This window comes from Populus nigra, chromosome 9 (assembly GCF_951802175.1).
Source record: "Populus nigra chromosome 9, ddPopNigr1.1, whole genome shotgun sequence".
NCBI lineage: Eukaryota > Viridiplantae > Streptophyta > Magnoliopsida > Malpighiales > Salicaceae > Populus > Populus nigra.
The window spans coordinates 7,234,740-7,262,416 of NC_084860.1; the positions used below are offsets into that span (position 1 = coordinate 7,234,740).

The 27,677-nt window shown below is 32.3% G+C and overlaps 2 protein-coding genes across 2 annotated transcripts; both read left to right on the forward strand.

The window, feature by feature from the left end:
* The first annotated feature begins 2,604 nt into the window (after nt 1–2,604).
* LOC133702902 (stigma-specific STIG1-like protein 1) lies at nt 2,605–3,290 on the forward strand. The gene has a single exon (XM_062127233.1). The coding sequence runs from the start codon at nt 2,719–2,721 to the stop codon at nt 3,196–3,198; it is 480 nt and encodes a 159-aa protein (XP_061983217.1). The 5' UTR covers nt 2,605–2,718; the 3' UTR covers nt 3,199–3,290.
* A 15,175-nt stretch (nt 3,291–18,465) lies between these two features.
* Nucleotides 18,466–21,906, forward strand: LOC133702893 (uncharacterized protein ycf23-like). The gene is made up of 9 exons (XM_062127223.1): nt 18,466–18,747; nt 19,065–19,130; nt 19,229–19,303; nt 19,795–19,857; nt 20,015–20,074; nt 20,376–20,465; nt 20,548–20,655; nt 21,220–21,342; nt 21,582–21,906. The coding sequence occupies exons 1-9, from the start codon at nt 18,550–18,552 to the stop codon at nt 21,711–21,713; spliced, it is 915 nt and encodes a 304-aa protein (XP_061983207.1). The 5' UTR covers nt 18,466–18,549; the 3' UTR covers nt 21,714–21,906.
* The last annotated feature ends 5,771 nt before the right edge of the window (nt 21,907–27,677 follow it).

Consider the following 27,677-nt stretch of genomic DNA (forward strand, 5'->3'; position numbering starts at 1 on the left):
TCCAAAGCGGATTTCTAAAGACTATATAACTATTTTTTTCATGTTTCTAAGAGTTATGGAACTTGCAGCATTGCTTCCCTTGACTTTATTAGCAATAAAGATTGTATGATTTCTAAGGAGCTTAATTTTCTTCTCACGCATCAATTGGTCAAGGATTTCTTCAGCTCTTTTAATGTCAAAATAATATTCCTTGTCTTCAACTACTTTTATAGCATTTATTTCCTTGCTACCAAGTTTAACAACCTTTTTAGGCTTTCTCAATGCCATGACCTTAAATGGTCTCTCATCTTTTATTTCAGCGACCAATATGAGATGTTGTTGAATTTCCTCAAACTCATTATTGGAGGCTTCATCAATCAATGATATGACATTGTAGAAAGACCTAATAGGGTAAGTTCCTCGTAATGGATTCTTATATGTTGTTTTTATTACCTTCGTAACATCTTCCGTGATATCTAAATATTTAGTTTCTATATACATTCCCTCTCTAACAGTAACTTTATGCACTAAGTCCCTCTAGCAGTATTAAACTTGGTGCTCTTTCAGTATTCTCCTTATTAATTATATGCATATACGATGCATTTCACTACCAAAAAATTGATAAATACAAACGAAAATAACAAGGAAATATTTCCGTCGGTAAATTTTCGAGGGATTTTACCGATAGAAATATTCCCTCGGTATATACCGAGGAAATTACAATGGGAAAAAAAATTAAAACAAAGCAAAAAAAAATTATGACGTATCTTTTTTACCAACGGAATTACCGATGGAATTATTCCGTCGGTAAATTCGTTGGTAAACTGTGAACACTGTTCATCATGTCAATTACAAAAGGAATTACCGACGGAAAATTCCGTCGGTATTTTCCAGAGAGCTCCAGAACTGTTCGCTTTCCAATTGCACTGTTAAGTCGTTGGTGTTATTTGGCAGTTTTCTGAAAAATTCAATTAATTAAAATTTTTCATTTAAATATTACAAACGGAATCACCGACGGATTGAAAAATCATCAGTAATTGTTGGCGGTTTCTGAAAAAATTTTATGAAATTAAAAATTTAAATTAAATATTACTGATGGAATTACCGATAAAATAATTAAAAAATATTAATATTCAATTATCCATCGGTAAATCCGTCGCTAACGCGCCCCAATAAAAAGGCTGAATCCCCTTATTTCACAAGAGATAGACTCATTTCTTATTATTATTATTATTATTCACTATATGTAAAAAACTTCAATATCTATTTCTTTCTCTTCTTTTCTCTTCTCATCTCCTGCTCAGGTATGTCTTTTTCTTCTTTCTTATTTTATCCTCTTAGTTTTTTTTTTAATTAATATGCTTTATGAAAAAAAAAAAATTTCTCCTTAGCTTCACTTGCAACTACATTAAGATAAGATTTTTCTTTTTTCTTTTTTTTTTCATGATTTTTTTCACTATATTTATTTTTTATTTTATTTTTAATTGTTTTTGTTCTTAATAATTGTATAAATGTTGTTGTGAGATTTTTTTTTCATATGAGATCAATTTTTAGTTGATTTATTTATAGGATTTTTAAATTTTTAGCAATTGCAACTTCATTTTTTTCATATGAATTTTTTTAGTTGAATTTATTTTTTCATTTTATTTATTTGTTGCAAATTTGTTTGAGTTGATTTTCTTATTCTTTTTTCCAAGCATTTTGAGTATATATTATAGAATGTTGTTGATTTATGTTAATTTAATTATTTTTTAATTTTTTAAAATGAATTTTTTAAAAAATATTTTTAAATAATTACCGATGGAATTTCCTTCGATATATCCTTCGGTAAATCTATTGGTAATAAAAAATATTATTACCAACATGTCTGTTCTGTTAGTAAATCCGTCGGTAATAATATTTTTTTATTACCAACGGATTTATAGACGGACAAAAAATTACCAATAAAAGATTCACCAACAGAGTATTTATGTCAATAATTTTGTTAATAAATTAATTATTAATGGAATATATATCTTATACTAATAGAAAAATTTTATCGATAAAACTGGTAAATGCTGTAATCTTTCTAGCAAATTTCATATACAGTAGACTTCTTGATTTAATTAGTCGAAGCTGAGAGAAAGATTACATGGACCCACCTTTCCGCTTAAGTATTGCATAATCTACTGAAAATCACGCCACTTAGCCGGATGATTGTAGAGTGTCTGCTAACATTTCGTAACAAAACCAAATTTCATAAATGTCATTTTCCCTTGCTTCCGCAGACGGCATGCCTCATTTTCCTCAAGTCTGCAATGTGCAGGGCTTGCTTATTCATGGGGTGCCCCATCAATGCAGCAACAGTGAGAGAAATCAAAATTTCCCTTGTAGTTTATAGTTAAAAATCATGAGCAAAAACATTCTCCTCTTGCGCAAGCTATGGTGCACTCAATATTTACAATGAACTTTCTTAATTAGATAACAAAATAAACCCTAGAATTACACCACACTCTCTGCAGCGCATTCACAAGAGGACGTTTCACAACCTTTTACCACTTTTCCCGCGTCAACCCTTCCTTTTTGTCGCATTTTAAAATCGGAGTCTTGCACCCCATTTGGTCTCCATCTCTCACCTAAGGATCCAAGACCAACTCTCTCATTATCAGAAATTAAAGAAGAAGACGACGACCAACTCTGCAACTATCAAAAAGAATAGAAGAAGAAGACCAACTCTCCCCCACTCAAATCCCTAAGCAAATGCAACTCGTCAAGATAATCTTCATTGTAGCTATAACGACGGCTTTCTCTATCGCTCTCACAATGAAAAGTGTTGTCGAAGTTGAAGAGAAACCACCATATGAGCATAGTATTGATACATCAACGACATTGTCACAAGGGCTTAGCATGCATGATGAGAAGAAGCTAATGCCTTCAAAAAGGTTGAGTCGGTTCCTCACAGAAGAAAAAAACCCTAGAGCAGCTGACCACTGCTACAAAGACAATGAAATATGCCATATTCAGCAGGGTAAAAACCATAAATGCTGCAGCAACAAGTGCATGGACTTAAATACAGACAAACACAACTGCGGTTCATGCAAGAGAAAGTGTAAATACACAGAAGATTGTTGCAGAGGAGAGTGTGTACTGCTTTCTCTTGATAAGAGGCACTGCGGGAAGTGCAACAACCGGTGCCAGGACGGAGAATTTTGCGTCTATGGAATGTGTAATTATCCATAAGAAGGAATTGGGTTGAGGTTCGTTATTTATTCATAATACAATAAAAAAAAAAACCCGCATTTGGGTGGTCCTCCCACGATTTATATTGCTAATTACTTCTTTTTATAATGTTGATAAAAAAACGAATATAATTTTTTTCAACCCTCCAGGATTTATCTCTATGTAATACTACAATGAAATTTAAGTAACACGTATTTTTTCCTTATCATTGATCGCAATTCACGTGACTTTTGGGTTAGCGACGTCAAAGGGGAAACATATAAGAATATATTTTTGAGTTAATATAATTCTATGAATTCATGAGTTCTGCTCATTGTTTTCTAGCTAAAATTAAATCAGATTCAAGTGGTGTGGTTTTCTTGGGATCGTTAATCACATTTATTCAAATGCAAAGAAAATTAATTCAATCACCTCATATCCATTCATGAATTATTCTATATATAAAAGGACGGATTTATATACAAGACTTGGGTGGGCTATATTCCAGATCAAAATTTTATCAATATTTTTTTTTGTACTATTATTATATTAATCCAAGTTACATTTAATTAAATTAGCTCAAGAAAAATATATGTTTTGTCCATAAAATTAGCTGCCTTCTTTTTAATTAAAATTTCTATCTTTTTGAGTTAAGAGAGTCAAAGTCAAAAATCTTATTCCCCTCATGCTAGACTACTTATTGTTTCTCTACATATTTAACTCATAAAATTTAACAAAAGCAACACACCTTTTCTTTCTCCATTTATTGTATGGTATTATCCATCACAAAAATTCAACTCAATCTTGTCTCAACTATTAAAACATTGCTTCAAACTTTAAAAGATTCCGGATTTGATATTCTCCTTGCACATGTGCAATTTGTTTGCACATAATATAAGATTGACGTACCTCATATAAAAGGCTACAAGTCATTCATGTCAGCAATAAGGATTGGTGACAATTTAATAACATTGTCATTAAAACAATTAAGAATAATGCAAGAAACTCTCGTGATTTGTTCAGCGAGAGATGACCTCTATTTATATTCATTGCAGTACACTTAAGGAGAATGAATTATAGTTGTGTAGTCTATCAATTACATCTAAGGAATATACATGAAAGACAAGTATTTAACTCCTGTAATCAAGGTGTAATTCATTTGCTGATTTGCCGTGATCTGTAATTGCATGTTTTGCCACAGACCTGGCACTGTGATCTGCAGATTGTATTTCCATAATATGCCCCTTCAAGATCAATAGGGATGAAATCACGTTGAGCTTGTCTCTGAGGAAGGAAAATCAGGCAGACACAATTGGTTTAGTGAGCCCGTCAGCAAGTTGATCTTTACTTGAGATGAAGCGCACGTCAAGAGTTTTCTGTTGAACTTTTTCCCTGACAAAATGATAGTCGATCTCCACGTGCTTAGTGCGTGCATGGAACACTGGATTGGCTGTGAGATATATGGCACCGATGTTGTCACATTATAGTATTGGACACTGGACTAAAGCAATACCAATTTCACATAGCAGGGATTGCACCCAAAGAGATTCAGCAGTGGCATGTGCAACTGCATGGTATTCAGCTTCAGTGTTGGAACGTGCCACAGTTTGTTGCTTCTTGGAGCTCGATGAGATTAAGCTGTCACCAAGATATAGGCAGAACCCTGAGGTGGATTTTCGATCATCTGGACAACCCGTCTAGTCAGCATCAGAGTAGATAAAGAGCTATGTGGAGGTGCTTGGCTTAATAAGTAACCTGAAATGAATTGAAAACTTGAGATATCGTAGGATTCTCTTCACAACTGTCCAGTGTTCATCAGTAGGTTGGTACATGAATTGGCAGACTTTGTTAACTGCAAAGGAAATATCTGGTTGAGTCAGAGATAAATATTGTAATGCTCTCAATACACTGCGGTAATTGGAGGGATCTAAATAAGGTGCACCCGAGACCAAGGATAGTTTTTGAGAAGATGACATTGGTGAAGAGACTGGTTTGGCATCCACCATAGTTGTGCGCTGGAAAAGGTTAAAGATTGTCAAAGAACCATCTCAACCCAAAAGCTTAAGCTGTTAGGTAAGGTCCCAAGATATAATTTATATTATTCTCTAACACACCCCCTCAAGTGAAAGCCATTTGGGCTTGAAAATTGCACAGACCCATATTACCTTGTGCTTAATTTTTATCAAATAAATGGGGATGGTGAGATTCGAACTCGTGACCACTTGGTCATCAAGGCTCTGATACCATGTCAAAAAACCATCTCAACCCAAAAGCTTAAGCTGTTAGGTAAGGTCCCAAGATATAATTTATATTATTCTCTAACAAAGATATAATGGCTTTGCGAGAGAACAAAACCTTTGGCCAACTGATGTGCTTCCATGCCTAGAAAATATTTGAGGTGACCAAGATCTTTGACAGCAAATTCATGACTGAGATTGGTGATCAGTTGGGAGATAGCCAGTGGATTTGATCAAGTAATCAGGATATCATCGACATAAACAAGGAGGAATAATGAAGTCGAACCGTGTCTGCAGATGAACGGAAACGTATCAGAGCAGGAGTTCACAAAACCGAGAGAGAGTATGTGCTCTTGTAGTCGATGGTACAAGGCTCATGGAGCCTGTTTCAGGTCGGAGAGGGCCTTATATAGTCGGCAAATATGATTGGGAAATCGAGGATGAACATAGCCAAAAGGTTGGTGCATGTAAACCTCTTCAGATAAGTTGTCGTGAAGGAAGGCATTTGTATGTCAATTTGATGTATCGACCACTGATTAGAGACAGCATAGCTGAGCATGACGCGGATGGTGGTAGGTTTTACCACAGGGCTGAACGTATCATCGAAATCAATTCCTGGTTGTTGATGATAACCCTTGGTGACAAGTCTCGCCTTTCTTTGTTCAAGAGAGCCATCAGACTTGCGTTTAGATTTGAAAATCCACATGAAGCCGACTATATTGAGACCAGGTGTGGCAGGGATTAAAGACCATGTGCCATTTCTCATGAGTGCAGTGAATTTTTCATCCATTGTTGCACGTCATTCACGATGTTTTGAAGCTTCTGAATAACAGGTTGGTGATTCTGGAATGATACCTGTTACAAGAAAATTTGTGACAGGGGATACCTAACAGTTCCATCAAGATTCTTCTTTGGTTTCACAATATTGTTTTGAGATCGTGTGATCATCTGATGAGGACGATGCGAGGGGAGTTCTGCAGCAACTGATATGTGTTGGGTTGGCTGTGGTGTGGGAGCAAAGTCATTGGGAGGGGTGTAGGAATTTATGTCTGGTGGAGATATGTTTTGGGAAGGAGCAGGGACTGAGGAGGATGAAGAGAACGGCTGAGAATAGGAAGAAGGTGTTGTTGGTGGTAATGAAGCTGGTGTCAGGGTATGAATGATATTGTTTCTTAAAAGGAAAGTGGGGAGAGTTGTATATGAGGTGGATGGAGGTCGAGGTGGGGATGTATTTGAATTAACAAAGGGAAAAGATCCTTCATCGAAGATCACATATCTTGAGACAAATACCTTTCAAGTGGATGTATCAAGACATTTGAATCCACGGTGAGAATTTCTATAACCAAGGAAGATGTAACGTTTAGATCGAAAGTCAAGTTTGTTGCGATTGAAAGGACGAAGAAAAGGAAAACATGCACATCCAAAAAATTTTAAGGATGAAAAATCAGGAACATGATTGTAGAGTTTTTCAAATGGTGGCATGCCAAGGGGGGAGGTAGGAAGGCGATTAATAAGATATGTGGCCATGAGAAAAGTGTTATCCCAATAAATATGAGGAACATGACTATAGGATAAAAGGGAGAGACCCATTTCAACAATGTGACAGTGTTTCCATTCGACAGATCCATTTTGTTGGGAAGTATAAGGGCAGGAGATTTGATGTTGAATGCTAATTTTTGTAAAATAGGTGTGAAGGGAGCGATACTCCCCACCCCAATCGGTTTGGACAGATTTGATCTTATAATTAAATTGGTGTTCAACAAGTTTTTGAAATGAGTAAAAAATAGACATGACACTGGATTTATTACAGATTGGATAAAGCCATATGAATTTGCTAAAGTGATAAACAAATCAAACATAATATATATTTCCAGTTGTGAACATGATAGGTGATAGACCCCACACATCAAAGAAAATTAATTCAAGTGGTTGATTAGAAACTGATTGAGAACTAGAAAAAGAAAGGCAATGACTCTTTCCTTGTTGACAAGCTGAACAGATACCCGGAGTTTTATTAAACGAAGTAGGTAAAGAAAAATTTGAAACGAGATGACGAATAGTTTGATAGGACGGATGTCCCATTCGATAGTGCCAGACATCAAGAGGTACTCGTTGAGATAGGTAGGCTTGTGGATGGTTTATTGATGTCATGGAGGTTGAAAAAATGTAAAGGTCGTCTTTAGGTTTGCCACGCAGAAGAACTCTCCCCGTTGCTTCGTCCTTCACCAAAAAATAAGAAGAGTGAAATTCAATATAAACATTATTGTCTCTTGTGAATTGGCTAACAGAGATTAAATTCTTTTGAATTTGAGGCACATGCAGTAACTTATTTAAAATAAAAGAGGTTGTTGGTATAGAGAGAGTAGTAGAACCAATATGTGTTATAGACAAACCTGCCCTGTCTCTAACATGAATTTGGTCATTGCCCAGATAAGCGTCTGACTGGAGAGACAAGTTGTTGAAGTTGTTGGTGAGGTGGTTTGTGGAACCAGTATCCAGATACCAGTTGGTATCATGAGGTGGTGAGGAAGTTGTCATATAAGCTGCCATTTAATGAGAGGTGCCTTGGTAGGCATGATCAAATCTGTAATAACATTGGATGACAATGTGACCAAGTTTGCCACAGACATGGCACTGTGGTCTCAGATTGGAGGAGTAGTTTGGAAGTGGACCTCTTCTTTTATAGCCACATCCCCTTCCTCTGTTGTTGGAGCCATAAGACTGGTGATGAGGGAGACGTTGGTGTTGTGAATATCTTCCAACACGTGATATGTGGTCATTTTTTGTGGCCATGTTCACAAAGTTGACAGAGTTATCAAATGAGATTTGTTGTTGTTCCAGACATAGTTCAAATGCAAGAAGATGATTAAACATAGCTTCTGAGGTCATTTTGTCAATTTGAGTGGAAATTAAGGTGATAATAGCATCATAAGAAGTATCAATACCACCAAGAAGATAAGCTGTAAATTCATGGTTTTGAAGGGGTTGTCTAACGGCTGCCAAGTTGCCTGAGAAGGATTTTATTTTTTGAAAATAATCAGAAATTGACAGGTTACCTTTCTTGGTGGAGGCAAGGAATTGTCTAGTTTGTATGGTGTGGGCAAAAGAGTGAGAGGCAAACATTCTCTCAAGAGCAACCCAGGCTTCTCTGAATGTTGACAGGCCAACCATTTGTGCAAGAATATTTTTAGACAAAGAAGATACCAGTGCACTTAGCACAACCTGATCTTGATCATACCAGGTAGAATAGTGGGAATTTGATATTTCAGCAGGAACGGTTTGAGAAATTGCTGCTTCAGGATTAATAATGGTGGGGCTAGGACTGGAGATGGTTCCATCAACAAATCCAAAGAGACGCTGACCACGTAGGTAGGGGACGATTTAATTTTTCTAGAGTAGATAATTATCTTTGGTAAGTTTGACTGTGAGGAGGTTATGGATGTTGATGGGAGTGACGGAGTTGGAAGGAGAAGAAGCCATAATAGTGGATCGAAAAACGGAGGTTATGTGATGTGACACGATCAAAGAGTTGATGTCTTATCTTAAGTGTAGGAGTGTCAAAGTAATAAATAACCGGCAAGACTGGGGTCAAACCACAGGGAGATGAACTATAATAATAATAATAATAATAATAATAATAATAATAACAACAACAACAACAATGATGGTGATGGTGATGGTGATGGTGAGTTCAAGAGGACTTTGAGATGTAAGATAAATGTGAAGATTAAACAATGATAAAAACAAATGTCAAGGTTAGAGGATCCACTAATAGTATTAGAGATAAGTAAAATATAAACTCTTTATAAATTATCAACATGATCATATTAATCATCTTATTTACATAACATCATACTTATAAATTTTATCAGGTATTCATGATGCTAACTTATGTTGACAACAAATCAAATTCCTTTCATAATAACGATGTCGGCCGAAAACTATGAAGGATCAAGTATTTGATGTACCAAGTATTATACAACACAAATCTAGATTAACCATTTAACAAGTAGGGTATTAAGAATTAATAAGATAAAAATGATAAGACATGTTAATAGCAAACTTTCTTGGATATAAACATTAAAGTCCATGTTGAGTTTATATTGTACTTATCCAAACACCATTAGCGAAACCTTTTCACCTTGACATAATTAACTTAGCTAGACATTATGAAGAAGACAAACATAAATAAATAATATAAGAACATAAAAATGATATAAGTTAACTAAGTATAGTAAAGGAAATGAAATGCATGAACAAGAGATTAATGAAAGCAAAACTTAAGTTCCTCATGAAAGTTGTTGGCAATCATCTTATCTTTCCACCCATAAACTTTCAGAGCATTTGGATCACTAGAGCTTGGGATATGGCTAAAATACTGAGTAGTACTGCTGGTGGACGTGGTGGATAGCCCTCAAGCTATTGTCTGGATGAAATGTCATTGTCACCATCAGAATTTGAGCAGGTCTTCTTCATGAAAGTTGTTGGAAATATCTTTTCCTTCCACCCATCAAATGTCACATCATTTTGCTTTCTAGAACTCCAGATATGGGTAAAATTCGGGGCATTGTTTGGGCTGGATTGCAGGACAAATTTTGACTTCTCTTTTGTGGCCAAACTTTGGATTTGAAAACGTAAGATTTAGGTCTTCCACTACTCATGAACATTGTAGGCCTATTTCTTAGCTTTCTATCCATATAAATTAAACTGAAATCCAAGATCTACAGCTCCAAATATGATCCAATAACTGAACAGTGTTCCAATTTGAATTGAATCGGTATCTCCTTTCTAAGCTTCGCCTTTTCTTTATCCTTTCACTTTTAATAGTTAATCACATCAATCAATCCTTTGAATTGTGAGATATGCCTGTATTTAAATGAGCATTTACTGTAAATTAAAGCTATCTTATATTATCAGACTTGTTATTATAAAACATGCTCTAGTTAAGGAGTTATTGATACTTCAAGTGCAAAATAATGATATAAAACCTTGATAAAAATACACTTTTAAGTACTAATCATGATGCTATGATACCATAAAACAATTAAGAATAATGCAAGAAAATCTCGTGATTTGTTCAGCGAGAGATGACCTCTATTTATATTCATTGCAGTACACTTAAAGAGAATGAATTACAGTTGTGTAGTCTATCAATTACAGCTACGGGATAAACATGAAAGGCAAGTATTTAACTCCTATAATCAAGGTGTAATTTCATCTGCTGATTTTTCATGATCTGTAATTGCACGTTTGGCCACAGACCTGACATTGTGATTTGCAGATTGTATTTCCATAATAGTCATTATAATATATTTAACTCAGCAATAGATTTTCAATTGGAAGAGTTGAATTCTAGATTCAGTGATGGGACAATGAAACTTCTTGTACTTGGCTCTTTTTTAGAATCTAAGGATAACTTTAAATCATTTAAAGTTGATGCTATTTGAAGCTTGTTGATAAGTTTTATCCTGAAGATTTCAATGAATAAGAGATGCATTATTTAAAATCTCAATTAAAGTATTATCAAATTGATTTGATTTATCATAAGAGCTTTCAGAATATGTCTATCATTTTTGAATTATGTAGAGAATTAATGAAAACAAATAAGTTGCAACACAATCATTTGATTAACAAGTTGATTCGTCTTATTTTGACTTTGCATGTTTTCAGTACTGCCACCAAAAAGTGAGCATTTTTAGCTATGAAGCATGTTAAAAATATGTTTCATAATAAAATAAAAGAGGAGTTCTTAGCATATTTTATGATGATTTACATTGAACGAGAGCTTGTTGAAGATATCTATTTAGATTCAATTACAGATTAATTTTATTCCACAAAACATCGAAGGGTACAATTTCAATAATGGATTTATTTTTACTTTCACTTCAATTTTATGTATTTTTAAATTTATTTTTTTATATATTTTGAGTCATGTATTTGAATTAAAATTTTATTGTTAATTTTATAAATTCATGTTCATGTGTTAATGATTGATCTTAAAAAAATATATATTTATTTGTTTAGCAGCCCAGGGCGGAATAAACTTCGCCTTTATGTGTGTGTGTGTGTGTGTGTTAGTTGGTAATTGGTTGCAATTCTAAAAGTACATAAATTGCAAGTATTTTTTAATTCAAATTATTGTGTTCTCACTTTATGGCTTGAAGTAGTAGGCTATGAGCATATATAGAGGTTTGTCACGCTTATGAATATATGGCATCGTAGTTTTGCAGGACCCGTTTGCTCCTCTTGGAGTCTATTTTTTGTGTTTGAATAATACTTATACTTCTAAAGTTTCTTCATTTGTTCGACTGGGACTATAACACGTGTGTGTGTGCTTAATAAGCATGAAAGAAATGTTCATTTTTATGAATTTACAAATTACCTTTTCATCTTATGTAAAATCAGATTAGAAGTGAATTAGTATGTGACCTTAAGCAAAGTCGTCCTTTATTATCTATAGCATAATGTTATTCTTCTAAGTATGTGTTTGGTGCCGCGGCTGCGACTGCGTTTACAGAAAAACATTGTTGTCATGTGTTTAGTTACAATCTACATGTATATTACTGTTTGTCGGACCCATAACCATTTACGGTTAAACCGCAAGACAATCAAAAGCAACTTCAAGTTGTTTTTTCTGCTAAGTTGCAAACTATGCTTATAAACACAGTAAACAGAGGCGCGTAAGAAGAAGAACAGAAACAGAGCAATGAACAGTGCACAATGGAGAGCAACTCCCTCAGTTTACCACCGGCCTTCGTTATTTCCACCGTCAGCTACTAATCTTCCTTTTCCCCTTCTCCTTCTCATTCGTCTTTTGCATTCTCCATTGTTCATGTTGCATGTGAATAGTGGAGAGCAGCTCACCACCGGCCTCTGTTGTTTCCACCACCAGCCACTACTTTTCATTTTCCCCTTCTCCTCCTCCTTATGCATTCTCCACTGTTCACGTGAACAATGAACAGTGGAGAGCATCTCCACTGTTTATGGTTGGACTGGGTCTGGCCCAAACCTAAATGCCCGGTGTCTGGGTCCAACCCAGTAAAATAAAAAAATCCAAAAACATTTCTCAGATATTATGTTTTATTTGAAAAGCTAGTGTTTAACATTATTCAATGATACTACATAATTATATTAGAAGGAGATAGCATGATGAAGTAGCATTTGCAGAATTTGATCGCAATCCCAATTTTGTTCCTGTTGATATTTTACCTGATGTGATGATATTTTACCTGATGTTGTTGCACGCTCAGGAAACCATAGAAACTGTAGTCCTTTTCGGATGGATCTCGTACGTGATGGAATTGCAAATAGTTTAATGGAACAATAAAAAATACTTTATATAAAGTATTGTTTATTTCATGATGTAATAGCAGTAGTTAAATGTACAATATTTCAATTAAAAATCATTAATATTAATGTCTTTTTTAGTTATTTTATAACCTCAATTTGAAAAGCTTTCTTAAACAAAGACATTAAACTACTTTTTGTTCAACTTCAATTTCAACCACAGTTTTAACCAAACATATATTTTTTCAAATCAACCTCAACTAAAAGTACTTTTTATAAAATAATTTTTTTCAAACCACAACAGTTACCACAATACCAAACACACTTTATAAAGATCTTTTCAATTGTTTTTCTCTTTTTAAAATAAGAAAATTCAATTCTAGTAAAACTTCAAGTGTGTGTTATTAACAAAAATGAAAGTATGTAGGTTAAATTATTTATAGCATTTTTACTGTTCACCATCTCATAATTCATTGTGAATATTAACAAAAACTAAAGCATGTACTATAACATGTTTTACTGTTCACCATCTCATAATTCACTATGAATTGTAATGGTGAGGTTTTTTTTTAAGAAAAAAAATTATTTTGGCCCTCAAACTTTTTTCTTATATAGTTGGGTTATTTTGAGCTCAAATTAGTACCCAATTGCATGTTTTTTGGAACAAATAATTGAATTAAAAGAAATAAGACTAAAGTGAAAAAAGCAGGTACAATAGGTGACAATTTTAAATTTTATGTTAAAAGTTCATTTTAGCCCCACATGGTTTTAGCTATTATGTAACAAGTCTCTTTAATTTTTAAAAATTCAATTTTGGTGTCAAAATTTATTTCTCATATTTTTAGTTCTTTTTTTGGTTAGAGGAGAGAGAGGAATTCTCATATTCTAGTGTAGAGAAAAGAAGTTGTCATTGACGACAATTCTAGCCACCAATATGTTGGATTTAATGAGGTAGATCTAACCGCGAGAATGATTTTGGGTTTGAGATGTCTTTTTGGTTTTTATTGGCCATAGAAAGGTTTATCAACGTATTTATGGTGTTTTCTAGATGTGTTTGGGTCAAAATGAATTGAAAAAAGGTTGAAATTTTGGTTTATAATTGAAAGAAACTGAAGGGTCGATTTTCAATTTGATGTTGTAGATGGTGCATGGTCTACTCTTTTTTTCAAAATAATAAAATAAATGGGGCGGATGACCCTTTAATGAAAAAAAGTGGGCCAAGCCCAAGCATGCAGGCTAAGTCCTAGGACCGCACACCTAGGCTGTTTTGTTTTTAATGCACAGGGCCACACAGCTGGGATTTTATTTATTTTTGCTATTTTATATTTGGCTTAAAATTTTTTGATAAAACAAATCATTGAAGCCAATTGAATCTATTAGTCGAGTCGCAGGTTTAATGGATTAATCCACAGTGTTTAGATTTGTCACAACCCGATTTTTTACCCTTTTCTTCTTATTTGTTTCAAAAATATGTTTTTGATGTATTTGCATCGTTTTTGGTATTTAGTATCTTTTCAAAAAAAATTAAAAATTCAAAAATTTACTTTTGACATGTTCGGTTTTGAACATATTTATTTCAAAATCATTAATCAATTTTATTGAGTCAATGATGACATTGCTATTTTTTCTAAAAATTAAGAAAAAACAAAAAATATTTGGACAAGGAGACCAAAAATGCAAAAGAGAAAAAATAAGGGACTAAAGTGATTTTTTTAGTTGCTTGGGATCTAAGCAATTGAGAGAAAAATAACAAATTATTCTATCTATAAATAAGTGGTAGGGCTGAGTATTTCCGGTTCGGTCTGGTTTTAACCAAAATAAACAACCAAACCAAATTATTTTTTTTATTTTGTGAACCGAACCGAACCGAAAACCAGTTCAAACCGATTAATTTCTGTTTGGTTCGGTTCGGTTTTTTTTTCTTTCAAACCCAATGGTCCTCTCTACTTCTCCTGCAACCTCATACAGTAGATCCCAAGTTGATAGAGGTGAAGACCCATTCAGGCTTCCACAGCTAGATCCTTGTCTACAACTGCACTTGCATCCAACTACACATAGCGTTGATGAAGACGATCCAGACAAAACCCAACCTTGCAAATCAGGAAAAAAACCCAAGACCCGAACATCAGACCCAGAAAACATAATCACATAAACTAAAGCAGGTCGTCCTACTTTAAAAAGAAACATAAAGGAAGCAATACCTTAGTCTTTTTGGTGCTGCAAGGGGGGTCGTTTCTCTTGAAATCATCTTCAAGGGCGGAGTGAGCCGTTTGGTGAGTTAACTCAGCCAAGTAATCTTCTTCGTCACTTTGTGTCTCAGTAGAGCCAACGACAACCAACTTGTTCTGCTTTGATTTTTCACCAGCCAGAGAGTAAAGAGAGAGATGCAGAAAAGGGAGGGCAGGGGAGGGGAGGGGGGCAACCAAAAAGTAAAGTGAAAGTAAAAGTAAAAGGAGAGAGATGCAGAGAAGTGAGGGAGGGGGGGCGGCGGTTGATGGCTTAATGTTATTCTAGGGTTAGAAAGCATGGTATTTATACTTGCCTTTTTTTTTTAAAAGTGGTGGCTGGTTGAACCGGTTCGGTTCGGTTCGGTTCAATCGGTTTCAGACTTTAGAAACCGAAACCGAAACCGAACCGAACCGGATTTTTTTGTGATTTTTTAATCGGTTAATTCTGTTTTTTTTCAGTTCGGTTTTTCGGTTATTTTTTTTTTCTGGTTTTCTCGGTTTAATCGGTTTATCGGTTTTTTTGCTCATCCCTAATAAGTGGTTATACCACACAAAAACAGAAAAAGAATTTTAGATGAAACATTAAAAAAAAAATTAGTTAAAACACACAAAAATTCATGCACACAATCACACCCTCTCTCCCCATGCACCAACAACAAAATACCTAACCTTTTTTCCCCCACGAAATGGCAACCTAGCCGTTAGATTCAAAAGGCAGTCACACTCCAATCAAAATTTGTCCCATTTACCACACATTTCTCCATTTACTCCTACTTTTTAAATCCAGTCAGTGATCGATCCGATTCAAGCGGCTCGGATTAAAGTTTTTCTCAAGTAACTGAGTTTTAATTAGATCAGCTTATTTTTAATATTTTTATAAATTAAAATGATATTATTTTGATTAAAAAAAATATTTAATAAATTGTAATTAGATTTTTAACTAAATCAGTCAGATCATATGAGTTTTTAACTTTTGTTATTTTTTTTTAAATTCAATGTAGTTTCAAGCTCAAATCAACCGGGTCTCGGATTAATTCATTAAGCCGGACCGAATTTTAAAAGTATGCATTTACCTACATAAACGGCTCAATTAAAAGAAAAAGAAAAGTTTGTATCTTAGACATTTTAGAAGAGATCCCACTGTTTCAAAAAGCAACAAATTCAAAAGCTCTATCGGGGACCCGAAACAAGGAAGCTTGCTATCAGCAACCAATAAAACCATCGATTACCAATCTCCTCACCGTGGTCTCCATCCACCACTTTCACCATAAGAAAACCCAGCCACGCAGGTCACCAGCCCTTCTCCTCCTTTTCCAGTCATAGAAAGATAGAAACACACCACTTCCCACTCATAGCTCTCATCTCCCTCTCCGTGCAAATCACAGTCTCCCAAAGCAGCTTCTATTTAAGTTTTTTATAAAAAATATTTTTGAAAAAATTTAAAATTTTTTATTTTTTAACTTTAAATTATTTTTTAACTTTAAAATAATTTTTAAAAAATAAAAACATTATTATTTTAATGTATTTTCGAGTGAAAAACACTTTAAAAAACAACCGCAACCACACTTTCAAACACCTAACATTCCCTAATCCACACTCGATAACACCTACCATTCACCTATTATTTTTCTCAATAACTCAGTCACCATAACATATCTCCTTCATCAACCCAATATCCTCCATTAAACCCATTTTATCCGAGCACCATCTTTAACCCATGACCCTCATCTTTCCTTCCCCACAAATATAGTAGAGAAAAAATAATTTTGGAAAAATAATTTTTTCACATAAAATTAATTCAAAATTAATATTAATAATAATTAAAATACGCAATTAATAATCCTAATTGTCTAATGATTACTTTGATACTACTATTGGGTTTTCCAAAACCCTTATACATAGCAGAAACTATAAATTTAAAATCTTTTCTGCATATTCAAAGATCTTGTTAGATAGATTTAGAGTTGTTTAGCATTTATATGATAAATACTTTTTTACTTTGAATAATTGCTTTAAGGTTGGGTTAATGCAAACCAATATCCAAATGTTCGGCCTTTAATAATAATCTACACGAACCACTGGTGAGAAATCTCCTAAATCTTTTTAGGTGAGAAAAATTCTTATACATTTGAGTGCTAGCTTTTTATATATTTTTTAGGTATTTATATATTGTACTCTTCTAACATGAAATAAGAGACATAATTTTTTTATTTATAGGCAAACTTAAAAACTCTATAAATAGCAAAATATCAATTTTCCACTTAAATAATATCACATATATTATTTTAGTCTAATTTTAGAAATTTATTTAATTAAGTCCTTACTTGATTGTTTCTAAGTCTAAAATCATAATTTCCTGTGTTAATTATATTCTAATCCTTAATTTTTAAAATTTATTTACAATCAAGTCACTCTTGATTAATCATCATTTTAATTTCTAACTAATGGTTCTTATATGTATGAGTCATTAGATTCTCTAATAAGTTAACCAAAATATAAATCATAATCCTAAATAAAATAAAATAAAATAATTTATTATTAATTCAATAATCAATTGATTTATATTTGAAGATCAAGTACAATGTCTAACAACCTATTATGATCCCTTAAATATTAGAAAAGTCATAAGTAGTTTGACTTAACTTTTCAATGATTGGTTTCTCAATGTAATATTATTATCACTTTATCAACAATGTTATGATTTAGACATTATAGCATGAAGTGTGTCTACTTCGTCAAATTATGTTTGCTCTTAACACCATAATCATTGATTCTTTGAATAAGTTTTGAAACTATTTTGAAATCTCATTCCATCTTATGCAAAAATTTACAATCATTACTATTTGAGAACAAGTGAAATGTTTTTCCTAATTCACCTTGAGTGATGAATCATCTCTTGACACTTAAATATTTTTATGTAGTTTATAATATACTCATTATCTATTCATTTGTTACCCTTGATTTGGACAATGTGTAATATGGTCATAGCATAACATTTTCTATATAAAAAAAACTAAGTGATTCCAAGTCTAAAAATCACTTATACGACCGTCACGTAAGTTTTTTTATAGACACTAATGATCTCTTCATATGAAATTCTATAAGAGTCAATTCAGTGTACGTGTCTTCTAACAAGTATCTACATATTAGTTCTAGATATCTCTCATTCCTCAACTTATTAGTATAACTATTTCATTTCATAAAAGAAAAAATATAATATGTATCATTCTTAATCGCTCTAATTAATATCTAGTTTTAAAAGAGTATTGATCAAAAACATTTAATAAAGAATACTTTGATGCAATAATAATTTTATAATTATAATAATTTTATTTGTAAAATATTTTTGTTCCAAAATTTTTATTATTATAGATTTATTAATCAAACATTTAATAAATATTAAAAATAAATATATTTTTATTAATAAATTAAATATACTTAGATGAATAAATTCTGCGTTACCATTTAATTGATTATCCCTAACTGGGACATGATCTGTAAGGTTACAACTTAGAAGAAGCCAACAAAAATATCTGCACTTGAGACGTTTAAAGCTGCTAATATCTCTTATCTCTTCCTTCGATTTCCCACCTTACCTCGCCCGGATAGTTGAGAGAAAAATGTTTTCTTCCTCAGTCTGCATGCCGATTTCACCATCTTCCCACTCTCTCTTGAAAGCAAATCACAATCCTCTTCAGGGATCGAAACCATCATGTTCTCCTTCGAAAATAAGAGCTTCTTATTTGACTACTCGAGCTCTTCTCTCAACTACCAAAGAAACAGTGTTGAAGGACTTCCATGAGCGAAGAGCTCTTAAGGCATAGCTAACCCCACCTACTTTGTTTCTTGCATTTATGTCTTTTGTAGCTTCTTGGTTATTCTTTTTTGAAGTGGACGTTCCCGTTTTACTCAGGAAACCCAAATACCTAATAACCAGATATTTCTCTTGTTTCAGCAATGTCATATATACAATCATGATGTTCAAAATTCTGTTTTCTTTGCTTTGAGAAAATCCCATCTTCTTTTAATCTTTTCCTTTGAATGTCATGGATTTTACACCCTTCATCTGGATTCATTTTGAATTTTGGCCTTTCAATTATATTTGAGAACTATATTTTTATTGTGTCCTCTACAGATTATCTCAGGTTTGCAGAATTTTAATAAAGAAAATGTTGCTTCAGTTGTTACTGCTGCGGACAAGGTTTGCAGAGATTCTTTGTTATCAGATATACAAGTTGCTGCAGTTTATTATTATTATTATTATTATTTTATTGTGATCCAATTTCATTAAATGTGCAGGGGGGAGCAACTCATGTGGATATAGCTTGTGACCCAGAATTAGTGAAGCTTGCCATTATCCTAACTTCCCTGCCTGTAATATTTCTCACTCTTTAAATGGCTATAGCTAGATTCTTTTTTTTTTTTCGTATTATATACATAATCAGAGAAAACTTTCTAATAATTTTTAGAAAACTATTTTAACTGGGGAGTCTCAATGACTTTCATACGCACATGCTTATATATCGCTTCTATTTTATCACATTTGCATGTTTTAATCTACTGAAATATGGATTAGATGACATTCTAGGAGTTTTTACCACCATATATCTTTCTTAAAGCTTACATGCTTTTCATGTCACAAGTAATGGTCCCTTCAACACCAGATTTAGAAGTTCCGGGTTGGTGCAGGGTTCCTCCCTTCATAATGTCAGCAATAAACTAAAGAACATGTTCTTAATAGCAAGATCCTGATAGAGCTGAAAAATGTTCAGAGTCGTGCATGTAGATATAGCTCCAAACATGTTCAAAATCATACATACCATTTTCTTTTTCTTTATTTCATTTGGAATTTCCCAAACTTGCAGGTTTGTGTTTCTTCAGTGGAACCAAGAGCATTTCTAGCTGCTGTTGAAGCAGGAGCACAGATGGTTTGATCACAAATTAACTCATTTGCTTTCACTTTATTTTTGACGCAAATCTTTGATCTTGGACATCAATGGCTTCTTAAGGAGGCATATGTATGCTGAGATGCAAAATGAGAAAGCAATTGTGTTGCCATGTTAACAAGACTGATGTTTTTTACAGGTGGAAATTGGAAATTATGATTCGTTTTATGATCAAGGAGTGGTTTTCTCTCCAGAGAAGGTATCAATCAACTCTTTATATGATCATGAGAAAGTATTTTCTTCAGTTATAATTGATTTCTGGGGTTGAACCTTACTCTACACGGTACTTTGAGCAAACACCGTTTCCAATTTCAGGACTTTCCAGTTCTCATTGTCATCAATTATCTACACTGTATAGTCCATCCTGTTCCCAACATCTGTCACTAATGCCCCAAAATAAAAAAGGCCTCGGATATTAATTTTTTCAACTGTCCAGATTAGTCTTTCTGGTTTCTACAGTTCTGTTTCTGCTTTCTTAGTTATAGAAGAAACTTGTGCAGATATTAAATCTGACAAAGGAGACTAAAAGGATTCTTCCATCCGTGACATTATCAGTCACTGTTCCTCACACCCTAAGTCTCCCCGATCAGGTAACAAGCAGCACTCGTCTATTATGGAAGGAAAGCACTATCATATTTTGTGCACTGATATTCTTTTTTAAATGGAGAACAGGTCAAGCTTGCAGAGCTATTAGAACAAGAAGGAGTTGACATTATACAAACTGAAGGAGGAAAGTGTTCTAATCCTTCAAAATCTGGTGTTCTAGGTTTGATTGAGAAGGTAATGCAAAACAATCTTGCACTATTTATGGAACTTTTTGGTCATAGAATAATTGTGGAGTAGGAAAGGAAAATAGGGAAGTGTGGGTTTCTTAAGCAACTTAATCAATTTCCGGATCAAGCTAATTTGAAAGAAAAAACCAAGAAGGATAGTGAAATGACTCATAAAAAGAGAACAAAACATTGGATCAAAGAGGGGAATTAAGCCCTGATGCTCTACATGAAAAATAGACATCTGGTAAAACGTACTCATTTTTGGTTGTTAAAAATTGCAGCTCATCCTTCCTTCCTCTTTTTGCTGTGATCATGTCCTAAATTAATTTCTAAATGTTTGAGTTCCCATTCTAATTATCTGGTAATACCTTAATGTATATTTGACACGTTTGATTATGAGTTGAAACTGCTGCTGATGAAAAATATTAATGCATTCAGAATACAGAAGTTTCGTTATTTTAGTGTGTGTTTTTAATTAATTATTCATAAAAAAGCTAATTTTGATTGTGTATTTGTGATATTTCTTTTATTCTTTTTCTATTTAAACTTACCAATTTGCATTTCACTGTAGGCAACACCAAGCTTAGCAGCAGCATATTCCATCTCAAGGGCTGTGAAGATTCCAGTTATGTGTTCATCTGGACTTAGTGCAGTTACAGCACCAATGGCCATCACAGCAGGGGCAGCTGGTGTGGTATGAAAATTAATTTACTTTCATGAATTTGATCATTAACAACTCTACAAAGTTGTGCTACATAGAATCATTCCTGGAGAAAAGCCAGCTGCTGTAACGCAGCAATCAGGGCTGTGCATGCACTCCATACATCTATGGGGCAAACCAAGCACGATGTGCTTGCTCGTTCCCAATTGCTGCAGTTGACAAATTCTTTACTCCTGAGAATAATGCTGACATTAGTATCACCTTTGAAACAGGGAGTCGGCTCAGCAATTAACAGGCTAAATGATGTGGTGGCAATGATTGCAGAAGTCAGAAGCATTGCAGATTCATTAGGCAGTTCAGCTGATAGACGCACCAAATCTGAAGAAAAATCTGTGACATTGTAATTAGTACATGTCCTGTGACTTAGGAAGACACTAGTTGATCAAGGACAGCACGAGCAGAAAATCAAAAGTTCCAGCGATTAAACAGATGCGAGTATAATAAAACAACGTAGAATTCCCGCATCTATAAGTTAAGGAGCATTCAAGACTATGAGATATGATAGCAATCAAGAAGAAATTTGCAACATTTCAACCATTCCTTCTTCTTTCTCTTCAATCTCCTCTTTCTCACTCCACTTTCCATAGCCATCTCTCCTTTTCCTTTCCAAATTCTCTTCAATCTTGTGTTTTCTTCACAAATCATCAAGAATTATTCATGGGTTTTTCGCTTGAAGAAGGAATTTTGGAGATTTTATAGAGAAAATAGAAAGTTTCATTTTTTCCCCCTCGTGGCTGTTTAGCCGATTATTATTAACAAAGGGAGAGAAAAGGTAGGACATGCAAACTCTATTTATTATTATAATCATTCAACTATAAAAACACAATCATATTAATTTTTTATTTTCATAATCATCCATCATGCATAATAACATTTTAATATGCATAATAAAATTATTGCATGCTTCAATTCTAATTATTGTTTTTATGTGTAATTTTTAAAATAATATTTTATCATTTAGAAATATTAAATAAAATCTAATTTGATAATTTCTCAAATATAATAAAAAAAATTAATATAAATCATATTGGAAAAAATAAAAAAAATAAAAAAATTAATCATATCAAAATTCTTATTAAAATCCTAAATTATTTTAGGATCAAATAAATAAAATTTCATGGCCTAAAAAAATCTCTTTATTTGAGAAAAAAATATAAACATTATTTAATTAAACATTTTAATTAAATCCTAACCTAATTAGAATATTACAAAACACAAAACAAAATTGAATTAAAATTTTAATTCAATCTTAATCCTATTAGGAAAATTAATTTGATTTATGTTTCAATCTTAAATTATAAAATTAATATTTTATATAAGAAAGGACAGAATCATAATTCTATCACAAAAGTTAAAATATAATAATAAAAAAAAAGGGGGTCAATACTTAAATTAAACTCTCAAAACCCTTTTGTAATAAATTGTAAGTGTCGGTGGTATCATAGTAATTATACCCCAAAACCGTAAAAAGCACCTAAGACAGAATCATAATCCTGCCCTTCTCCCTTCTTCTTGCTACTGTAGCCATATCAACGACAATTATGGCTACCGTTAGGCTACTGTCCAAGAGCGATTATGGCGTCCGAGGCTTCGCCATGCAACACCCATGGCACTAAGTGTTTGGCGCTGCTCACGGTAGTGCCCATGGCATCAGGCATATCGCGCAGCAGCGCCCACAAGGCGCCAAACGCTACTCACAGCAACACCACTAGCAGATCTCCTTTTTGTTTTTCTACAAAATTCTGGCTATATTAAAAAAAAAATTCGGTCAAATCTAGCTGGAATGATACTTTCATTTTTTTTGAAAAAATCAGGACAAAAAAATTAATTTTGGGTAAATAGTTTTGCACATAAAATTAATTTAAAATTAACACTAATAAAAATTAAAACAAGCAATCAACAATTCTAATTGGCTAACAATAGTTTTATTACCACCATTAGATTTCCCAAAACATATAAACATAGTGAAAAAATAAATTTAAATTTTTTTAAAAGTCCCAAGAATTCTGTTAGAAAGATCTAGAAGTTTTTTTAGGGTTTTATGCAAAGTTATTTAAACATCAAATATTGTTTTCAACTTTTAATATTTGCTTTAAAAATTGGATTGTTATAAATCACAAGACGTCTAATTATACAGCCTCTAACAATAATTCACACGAATTACTAATGAAAAATCTTATAAATCATTTTAGAAAAGAGGGATTACTATACATTATAGTGCCAACTCTTTTTTTTTTTTTGTGTTTTAAGCATTACAGTATTGTAATTTACTCATCCTTTTTACTATCCACTAAAAATAAAAAGCATAACTTTCTATTTATAGGAAGACTTAAAAAACTTAAAAAATATCAATTTATTCCTTAAATGATATCATATATATTATTTTCAATTAATTTTAAGAATTTATTTAATTAAATCCCTACTTGATTATTCTAAATCTAAAGTTATAATTCACTATATAAATTACACTATAGTAATTTGCTTAACAATTTCATGTTATAACTCAAGTGATGGTGTTCTTTGCTTAAGTCAAGTTCATGGGTTTAGAGTATGCTATCGATACATAGTTTTAAAAATTGTCTATTTAAAAAAAAAAAAAAAAGGATTGATGACAAACAAACAGAAAAAGAAGAAGCCTAGTACACAGGGTTTCTCTATGCCTACGTGCTTAGACTTTTAAAACAAGCCCTGGCTTGATATTGTGACAATTCAGGCTAAAGAACTTGGTTCACTTTCATATTACTATTTCTTAAAATTTTGATTGATCAAAAGAGAAATTTTGTAGATGTAAGTTTTCTATGCAACAAATATTGATAAGCAAAATTAACAATAATAGTATAACTAAATCACTCTTACACTATGTTTTTTTTTTCAATTTTATCCTTTAATGTTTGGTTTTTATTGAATTTTATTATTCGATATTAAATTTATTGTGAATTGATTTTTGTATTTTATTATATAATAAACTAAAAAATTCATTCATTTTTTTCTTTTGCATAACAAGGTCATGTCAGAATAATTTCCCCACAATTTAATTTAAAATCTGGGCTAAGTACATAATCAAATAAACAAATTTCAAGTTTGAATTGTTATACCAAATTTATTGATAATGTCAAAAAAATTCTTGATGTGCTAAATATTATTTTTTTTTACATTTCAAAATTTTTAGGCTCCAAATAGTAGCGACAACATGATTAATAACCTAATAAATAAACTAAATTGAAAGAGTGTTTTGTTATTTTAGTTTTTTTAGTGTTAGACTCAACAACACTAGCCTTTATTTTTCTCTCTACTTAGGTTGTAAATAAGCATTATATAGTCTAGAATTTTTTACTTTTTTTCATTTTTAATCCCTAATTTTAGAAAGTTTCAAATTGTAGTATGAAACTTTAACCTTTTTTTGTGTTTTAGTCCATAAAATATTATGGGAGAGAGAGACTTGTTAAAAAATAACAAAGAAAAGAGAAAATTATTGATTGACCATATTTTGATCACCATAAAACCAATATTTGTGTTAATGGGCTTTTTCTTGACAATATTAATGTCACTTGAAAAAATAGATTGAGGCTTGAAAAAAAAATTTATTTAGTTCAGTTTAATTTTAAATTTTTGGACAATTATAAAGGTTTTTGAAATTAAAAATGAGTTTATTGAAGTTTTTAGGTTGCATTTCAGTGTTTTTAGGTAAAAAGATGGTCGAAAATGAGTTTTTTAAGTAAAAAAATGCGAATCTCAACATTCCAGACTCTAAAAGTGATTTCTAGTGGCTGAAAAGAAATCAGCAAATAACACTTCATCAATATTTTAAAAGAATAAACAGGTCGATGAATGAAGTGTTGTTTGCCCTCTCAAAAAAATTAAATTAAACCAATTAAGTATATACGCCTCAACTTCAAGACTCATGCACGTCTAACTTGTTTTTCAAAGGCCATAAATGCCTAGGATGGAATACTAGACCCAAGCATACTTTATTATTTTCTAGTTATCATTTTTTTTCTCTTTTTTTAAGGATTTGTACCCAAACATATCTCTTTAAATCAATTTGCTAAATACTATTTAAGCAATTATCTAATTATTTTATTGTTGTAAAGAAAATCAGGGCTATTTATGATGATATTATCGATTGTTTTATGGATAATTATATATCGGCCTAATATGCAGAATTTTTTAAATATTGGCTCATTAATATTTATTAAGAACAAAATATCTATTTTTTATTGTATTGTTTATATAATTTTCTCAAACTTATTGTCCTCAAATCTCTTCATGTAAGTGTACAAAAATAATTGATTAATAATTTGCTTATTAATATTTTTTAATTGAAACTTTTTTCACATTCATAATAAGTTTTTACTTAGAAAATAATATTGCTCATAAAAAATTCTTTTCTCTCAAAATAAAAAGAACTGGAAGAATAAGAAGATTAGGTTTTAGATTAAAAATACACTTTTTTTCCTTTTTAATTCAAATCATTATAGTTTTTATGATTTTTTTTATATTGTTTTTCTTCTCCATAATTTTATTTTTTATTTTTCTTATAAATATCTATTTTTATTATAGTATAATTAAATAAATAAATAATTTTTTAAAAAAAAGTTATAAAACTCGATTATACCCATAACGCAGGTCACGAGTTAAGTAGGTTAATCCGTGTAAATCAAAATCATCATTGTTTGAGTATCTTTTTAAATGTTAAAGTAATGTCATTTTGAAAAAGAAAATTAAAAAGTGAAATAGAGTTATGACTAGTTCGACCAATGTATGAGTGGAGCCATTAAATCGACCAAGTCATAACAAGTTGTTTTTCATTTGGTTTAATTTAAAAACTAGCTCAAGCTAGGGGCTAAATCGATGAGTTAACAAGATGATTCATAGAGACATATCAAGTTTAATAATAGTGTGAATATATTTCTAGCTTCTGCACACGGATAACTAACTAGTTGATGCTAAAAATAAACCCAATACAAACTCTTTCTCATTTTTAAGCGTTCTTATACGTTGCTAACCATTTTAACCAAAAAATAGAGAGAAAAAAAAAAGAAAAATATATACAAGGGAATACATATGAAGCAAGTCTATAAATATACATGGATTATCTAAGTTTGTTGGTGAAAGACTGGAATGCCAACTAAGAGTTGATAGACTAAAATGTCCAAATTAGTAGTCAACTTATCCTTTCGAAAACTGTGTGAGATTGATGGGTGAACCCTGTGACGGTGTCATGGAACCTAAAATTTTGATTGACAAAGGAACCCATTAGTGAAAATGCTTTAGGTGTTTTAGAATGTTTAATTAAATTTATGGAGGGCTTAATCACAAGGGAAATAAACTTTTAGGAGTCAATTCGGATGTTAATTGAAACAAATCAAGTTTGAGGATCGAAATTGGATTTTGAAAAGTTTAATTGGTGAAATTAGAGGCTTAATTGCATAAATTTCAAAGTTTGGTGAGGAATTAAGAATTTAAATGAACAATATGTGAACTAAGGACCAACTTGCTAAACACGTGTGATTTCAGGGCTCAAATCAAAGAAAATTGAAAGTTTGATGGTCATCTAGGGATCCAATTGAACAAATCAAAGACCAAAGATCTATTTATAAAAGGTGCTTAAATTTGGAGCTTAGAATTGAAAATGACAGAGATGCAATTGCATGAAATTAGAAATTTAGAGGGAAATTACATGTAAAATCAAATAAGATTGGAAGAATACGGATCAAATTGCAAAATTCCAGATCCCAAATAAATAAAGAAAAACCCTAATATGTAGGGATTAGTTAAAACAACACCATTCAATATACTATACACTTTTTATTTAGTTTTTAGTTGATCGGGTAAGCACTTTAAGGCAAATGACTATGATGTTTTTTACCACTCCAGAGCAATAACAATCATCATTCAACTAAGAAACACCCCCTATAACCCCATGTCTTTAAATTCAAATGTTTACATCCCATATTTTTCTTTGATCTCCATAACATCTTGTCCTTAGTCAGCCAACACTATAGTTTCAGTTGTCACGTTGTTTGAGTAGACATTTTCAAACATTTGAATGTGGAGCTACAAACCTCTAAATAAGCAATAATGGATCCGATCGAAAGGTGTGAACCCCCTATGCCAAGATCAGGTGGTCTCAAGCAACATTGACGTTGGAGTTGCTCTGGTGAAGCCACAAAAATGACCAACCTAGTTAGCCTTATCTGGATATTCATTTGTAGAAAACTACCTAACTTTTTCATGTTCTCCCACTTAAAAACCCCCTAGAAGGTTCCCATCAAGGTTTTAAAACCTTTCTCTGTATATCTAAAGGC